This window comes from Oncorhynchus kisutch, unplaced genomic scaffold, assembly GCF_002021735.2.
Source record: "Oncorhynchus kisutch isolate 150728-3 unplaced genomic scaffold, Okis_V2 Okis09a-Okis19a_hom, whole genome shotgun sequence".
NCBI lineage: Eukaryota > Metazoa > Chordata > Actinopteri > Salmoniformes > Salmonidae > Oncorhynchus > Oncorhynchus kisutch.
In genome coordinates, this window is record NW_022261985.1 from 5,433,373 (window position 1) to 5,440,872 (window position 7,500).

The 7,500-nt window shown below is 42.5% G+C and overlaps 1 protein-coding gene across 1 annotated transcript in view; it reads left to right on the forward strand.

Moving 5' to 3' along the window:
* Nucleotides 1-7,500, forward strand: part of LOC109882871 (coiled-coil domain-containing protein 146) — a 51,616-nt gene that overhangs the window by 25,523 nt on the left and 18,593 nt on the right. The window contains exons 9-12 of the mRNA XM_031815502.1: nucleotides 1,628-1,814; nucleotides 4,707-4,799; nucleotides 5,146-5,316; nucleotides 7,050-7,138. Coding sequence (XP_031671362.1) covers nucleotides 1,628-1,814; nucleotides 4,707-4,799; nucleotides 5,146-5,316; nucleotides 7,050-7,138 — 540 coding nt within the window. The remainder of the gene's footprint in view (nucleotides 1-1,627; nucleotides 1,815-4,706; nucleotides 4,800-5,145; nucleotides 5,317-7,049; nucleotides 7,139-7,500) is intronic.

Consider the following 7,500-nt stretch of genomic DNA (forward strand, 5'->3'; position numbering starts at 1 on the left):
TATATATATATATATATATATATATATATATATATATATATATACACTGCTCAAAAAAAATTAAGGGAACACTTAAACAACACAATGTAACTCCAAGTCAATCACACTTCTGTGAAATCAAACTGTCCACTTAGGAAGCAACACTGATTGATAATACATTTCACATGCTGTTGTGCAAATGGAATAGACAGCAGGTGGAAATTATAGGCAATTAGCAAGACACCCCCAATAAAGGAGTGGTTCTGCAGGTGATAACCACAGACCACTTCTCAGTTCCTATGCTTCCTAGGCTGATGTTTTGGTCACTTTTGAATGCTGGCGGTGCTTTCACTCTAGTAGTAGCATGAGACGGAGTCTACAACCCACACAAGTGGCTCATGTAGTGCAGCTCATCCAGGATGGCACATCAATGCGAGCTGTGGCAAGAAGGTTTGCTGTGTCTGTTAGCGTAGTGTCCAGAGCATGGAGGCGCTACCAGGAGACAGGCCAGTACATCAGGAGACGTGGAGGAGGCCATAGGAGGGCAACAACCCAGCAGCAGGACCGCTACCTCCGCCTTTGTGCAAGGAGGAGCACTGCAAGAGCCCTGCAAAATGACCTCCAGCAGGCCACAAATGTGCATGTCTGCTCAAATGGTCAGAAACAGACTCCACGAGGGTGGTATGAGGGCCCGACGTCCACAGGTGGGGGTTGTGCTTACAGCCCAACACCGTGCAGGACGTTTGGCATTTGCCAGAGAACACCAAGATTGGCAAATTTGCCACTGGCGCCCTGTGCTCTTCACAGATGAAATCAGGTTCACACTGAGCACATGACAGACGTGACAGAGTCTGGAGACGCCGTGGAGAACGTTCTGCTGCCTGCAACATCGTCCAGCATGACCGGTTTGGCGGTGGGTCAGTCATGGTGTGGGGTGGCATTTTTTGGGGGGGCCGCACAGCCCTCCATGTGCTCGCCAGAGGTAGCCTGACTGCCATTAGGTACCGAGATGAGATCCTCAGACCACTTGTGAGACCATATGCTGGTGCGGTTGGCCCTGGGTTCCTCCTAATGCAAGACAATGCTAGACCTCATGTGGCTGGAGTGTGTCAGCAGTTCCTGCAAGAGGAAGGCATTGATGCTATGGACTGGCCCGCCCGTTCCCCAGACCTGAATCCAATTGTGCACATCTGGGACATCATGTCTCGCTCCATCCACCAACGCCACGTTGCACCACAGACTGTCCAGGAGTTGGCGGATGCTTTAGTCAAGGTCTGGGAGGAGATCCCTCAGGAGACCTCATCAGGAGCATGCCCAGGCGTTTTAGGGAGGTCATACAGGCACGTGGAGGCCACACACTACTGAGCCTCATTTTGACTTGTTTTAAGGACATTACATCAAAGTTGGATCAACCTGTAGTGTGGTTTTCCACTTTCATTTTGAGTGTGACTCCAAATCCAGACCTCCATGGGTTGATAAATTTGATTTCCATTGATAATTTTTGTGTGATTTTGTTGTCAGCACATTCAACTATGTAAAGAAAAAAGTATTTAATAAGAATATTTCATTCATTCAGATCTAGGATGTGTTATTTTAGTGTTCCCTTTATATTTTTGAGCAAATGTATATATATATCTCTATTTGTCAGAGGTATGCTGGACATCAATACAGGCCACTGCATCATGGAAAGGAAGACCATGCATGAGAACCTGGCACAAAAGCAGCGTGAGAGGGACCGTCAGCTCAGAGAGCTGAAGAAGGTGGAGCTGCAGCTCAAACAGGCCCAGGACGCGCTGGTCTACACTCAGCTACTGCATGACAAGACCAAGTCTACAGTTAGTTCACAGTTCACACACTAACACCAAACAGGCCCACAGTGTTCTGGTCCACAGCTCTGCTGCACGACAAGTCAATGGAGTTCACAGTTCACACACAGCTCCTGCACGACCTCCACTTTCAATATGTATGGACTATGTAATGGTATCTCTCTCTCACTTTAAAATGTGTTATTTTATAGATTTGAATTGGTTGGCATGTCATCCCCTCATTAGCCTCTGTGCTTCCTTGATGATGTGTCCAGAGATCAAAATGGCAGTGACACACGTCACTCACAGGATCATAAATGTCCACATGGGACATGAGTGACAGACAGAGAGAGGAACTGGAAAAGCATCAGCAGATTTGACACCATAAAACATGACAGACGTTGGTGTAGTGACGCATGTGGAACTTCCCCTATTAATGAAGGAAACCTCACACAATATAATGTTCTCCCGGTTTTATGAACTCAATCCAATGATTTATCTGTCCTTATTTATTTCCTCAGTTGAATTCTGATCTGATTGAGCTTCGCCGTCTGCCACAGTTGTATAAAACACTATGCAACGGAGGGAAGGCCTGCGTCCCAAATGGAAACCTGTTCCTGACAATAGGGCACTACTGTAAAAGTCGTGCACACTCTTAGAAAAAAAGGGTTCCAAAAGCGTTCTTCGGCTGTTCCCATAGAAGAACCCTTTTATAGTTCCAGGTAGAAATAACCCTTTTTGGGTTCCATGTAGAACCCTCTGTGGAAAGGGTTCTACCTGGAACCAAATCGGGTTCTTCAAAGTGTTCTTCTATGGGGACAGCCAAAGAACCCTTTTATGTTCTAGATAGTGTACTCTTAGAAAAAAAGGTGCTATGTAGGGAATAGTGTACCATTTGGAAGGCAGCCATGGAAATAGTGGTTTTATGGTAATAACAGCCTCTCTGAAATAACATCATTGTTGCTGTTGTGTGATTGGCTGGTTAATAAGATTAATTTCTGTGATCTGAAAAGGACAATAAAGTCTTGTTCTTCTACAGTATTTGTGCTCAAACAGAGACAGGTCATATCTGTTTAGAGACATTAATACTAGGAGAGGTTGTTGTTGTTATAGAGACAGGTCATATCTGTTTAGAGACTGTAATACTAGGAGAGGTTGTTGTTATAGAGACTGGTCATATCTGTTTAGAGACATTAATACTAGGAGAGGTTGTTGTTGTTATAGAGGCAGGTCATATCTGTTTAGAGACATTAATACTAGGAGAGGTTGTTGTTGTTATAGAGACAGGTCATATCTGTTTAGAGACATTAATACTAGGAGAGGTTGTTGTTGTTATAGAGACAGGTCATATCTGTTTAGAGACTGTAATACTAGGAGAGGTTGTTGTTATAGAGACAGGTCATATCTGTTTAGAGACATTAATACTAGGAGAGGTTGTTGTTGTTATAGAGACAGGTCATATCTGTTTAGAGACATTAATACTAGGAGAGGTTGTTGTTGTTATAGAGACAGGTCATATCTGTTTAGAGACATTAATACTAGGAGAGGTTGTTGTTGTTATAGAGACAGGTCATATCTGTTTAGAGACATTAATACTAGGAGAGGTTGTTGTTGTTATAGAGACAGGTCATATCTGTTTAGAGACTGTAATACTAGGAGAGGTTGTTGTTGTTATAGAGACAGGTCATATCTGTTTAGAGACCGTAATACTAGGAGAGGTTGTTGTTGTTATAGAGACAGGTCATATCTGTTTAGAGACATTAATACTAGGAGAGGTTGTTGTTGTTATAGAGACAGGTCATATCTGTTTAGAGACATTAATACTAGGAGAGGTTGTTGTTGTTATAGAGACAGGTCATATCTGTTTAGAGACATTAATACTAGGAGAGGTTGTTGTTATAGAGACAGGTCATATCTGTTTAGAGACATTAATACTAGGAGAGGTTGTTGTTATAGAGACAGGTCATATCTGTTTAGAGACTGTAATACTAGGAGAGGTTGTTGTTGTTACAGAGGGATGTTAAATCTGTTTAGAGACATTAATACTAGGAGAGGTTGTTGTTGTTATAGAGACAGGTCATATCTGTTTAGAGACATTAATACTAGGAGAGGTTGTTGTTGTTATAGAGACAGGTCATATCTGTTTAGAGACATTAATACTAGGAGAGGTTGTTGTTGTTATAGAGACAGGTCATATCTGTTTAGAGACATTAATACTATGAGAGGTTGTTGTTGTTGTTATAGAGACAGGTCATATCTGTTTAGAGACATTAATACTAGGAGAGGTTGTTGTTGTTACAGAGGGATGTCATATCTGTTTAGAGACATTAATACTAGGAGAGGTTGTTGTTGTTACAGAGGGATGTCATATCTGTTTAGAGACATTAATACTAGGAGAGGTTGTTGTTGTTATAGAGACAGGTCATATCTGTTTAGAGACATTAATACTATGAGAGGTTGTTGTTGTTGTTATAGAGACAGGTCATATCTGTTTAGAGACATTAATACTAGGAGAGGTTGTTGTTGTTATAGAGACAGGTCATATCTGTTTAGAGACATTAATACTAGGAGAGGTTGTTGTTATAGAGACAGGTCATATCTGTTTAGAGACTGTAATACTAGGAGAGGTTGTTGTTATAGAGACAGGTCATATCTGTTTAGAGACTGTAATACTAGGAGAGGTTGTTGTTGTTATAGAGACAGGTCATATCTGTTTAGAGACATTAATACTAGGAGAGGTTGTTGTTGTTACAGAGGGATGTCATATCTGTTTAGAGACTGTAATACTAGGAGAGGTTGTTGTTATAGAGACAGGTCATATCTGTTTAGAGACATTAATACTAGGAGAGGTTGTTGTTGTTACAGAGGGATGTCATATCTGTTTAGAGACATTAATACTAGGAGAGGTTGTTGTTGTTACAGAGGGATGTCAAACCCAAAAGTGACAGGATTCTGAAGACAAGACAGGAGATGCAGTTAGAAGTGGACAAGCTGAAGAGAAACTTGATTCATCGGGTAAAAAGCACATTTGAATTTGTGTGTTTGTGTGTGTTTTTGATTTGTGTAAGGCATAAACGTGTGTGTGGTGTGTGTGTGTGCGTGTGTGTGTGTGTGTGTGTGTGCGTGTGTGTGTGTGTGTGTGTGCATGCTTGTGTAGTGTGTTTTGATTCATATATGCGTTCATGTGTGTGTGTGTGTGTGTGTGTGTGTGTGTGTGTGTGTGTGTGTGTGTGTGTGTGTGTGTGTGTGTGTGTGCATGCTTGTGTAGTGTGTTTTGATTCATATATGCATTAATGTGTGTGCGTGTGTGTGCGTGTGCGTGTGTGTGCGTGCGTGCGCGTGCGCGTGTGTGTGTGTGTAGCAACCAGTAGCGGAGGTGGAGACCCAGCTGATAGAACAGTGTGTGGAACAGGAGCAGGAGCTGATGAGACAGTCTCACAGACACAGAGAGGAGCTCCACACCCTCAGCTGTCTGACTCAGATCAAAGCTGATGAGAGAGAGCAGAAGTCCAGGGACCGCCACAGGGCTGAGGTAAAACACATCATATCAGATCACTATAGAACATCTCGCCATCAATGTTCCCTCCCATTTTGGGGGGCAAATTTCAGGTCTGCTGAGCGCGAACTTGAACGTTGTTAGAATTCTGTGCAACTTCCAGCGCGTGTTTACTGTGAACACTGAGGCTCTACCCTCTTTAAGTTACAGTTTTAACAGTGGTCAGGTAGGCTACTGTAGCTATATGATCATAATGTCTGTAGGCCTACCAGAGTGGCCTAGCATCAAAAACATGAAGTAAATGTATCCCATAACATTTTAACATGGAAATATCTGTTCTATCATTCAGCCTACAGTAGCAGACAATGGGTGGTGTTCAGTGTAGGTCTACATTCCATGAGACTTTTGAATAAAACATGCAGGGCTTGACATGAACCTGTTTGACTGACAATGTTGTTGTGTTGTTTGATGCAAGACTCCACTTTACACAATAAAATGCATTATTATTCCCATACCATTATTACAGAGAATCAGGCAAATTATTGAAGCCTGTCTCAAAATACAACACTGCCCCTTTAAGATAAAACAAAATCTCTTTGCTGGCTTTTAAAAGATGGCTAGAAATGTACACTTTTTGTGGTCTTGTAGAAAGCAATCACTCCCCTATTGACGACTACAAATGATCTTGAAGTGGGCTAATAACTCACTAACTAGAAAAGAATATGAACTAAATGTGCACACGTGCTTCATACAGCTCTCGCTTTGATCTCAAAACAAACACATCTACTCACGACCACTCATGTTGTAAACACAGTCCAGTTCAAAGTGAATGGCACAGATCCATATATAGCAATGGCCATTTGCATATAGACCTGAGATGACACACAACATGAAATAACAAACAACCTGAGATAACATACAACATGAGATAACACAGAACATGAGATAACACAGAACATGAGATAACACACAACATGAAATAACACACAACATGAAATAAGAAACAACCTGAGATAACATACAACCTGAGATAACACACAACCTGAGATAACACACACAGTCTGAGTTAAGTAACACACACATTGTGAGGTAATATGTCCACATGTAATCCAAATAGACCTGAGGTAACAGACCTGAGGTAACAGGCCTGAGGTAACAGACCAGAGGTAACAGACCTGAGGTAACAGACCTGAGGTAACAGGCCTGAGGTAACAGACCTGAGGTAACAGGCCTGAGGTAACAGACCTGAGGTAACAGGCCTGAGGTAACAGACCTGAGGTAACAGGCCTGAGGTAACAGACCTGAGGTAACAGACCTGAGGTAACAGGCCTGAGGTAACAGACCTGAGGTAACAGGCCTGAGGTAACAGACCTGAGGTAACAGACCTGAGGTAACAGGCCTGAGGTAACAGACCTGAGGTAACAGGCCTGAGGTAACAGGCCTGAGGTAACAGGCCTGAGGTAACAGACCTGAGGTAACAGACCTGAGGTAACAGACCTGAGGTAACAGGCCTGAGGTAACAGACCTGAGGTAACAGACCTGAGGTAACAGGCCTTTGCTGCAATCATTTACTACAGCTACAGTAATCAGTTACAGTGTAGCTTCAGCATGACTCTGGTAATGGTTTCCATAGTGACCTGTTGATGTTCTCAACAAAACAACAAAACACACGAGCTAAGACTAACTTTCTTGCACTCTGGGGAGAGTTGACTCATCAGCTTTTACTAAGAAGATAAGAAAGATCATGTATTATTTTAATGTATCAACAGCAACGATACAATCGCATCAAGCAAGAGCTGAGAGGCAAGAGTCTGGTGATCCATGAACTCAAGAAGCAGAACCAGGAGGTCCAGTCCAGGTAGCTCTCACTGCTGAATGAAGACCTTAACGTCTAGCCTTAACCCTTAACCTGTAACCTTAACGCCTAGCCTTAACCCTTAACCTGTAACCTTAACACCTTAACCTGTAACCTGTAACCTTAACACCTAGCCTTAACCTGTAACCTTAACGCCTTAACCCTTAACCTGTAACCTTAACACCTAGCCTTAACCCTTAAACTGTAACCTTAACACCTAGCCTTAACCCTTAAACTGTAACCTTAACGCCTAGCCTTAACCTGTAACCTTAACGCTTTAACCCTTAACCTGTAACCTTAACGCCTAGCCTTAACCCTTAACCTGTAACCTTAACACCTAGCCTTAACCCTTACCTGTAACCTTA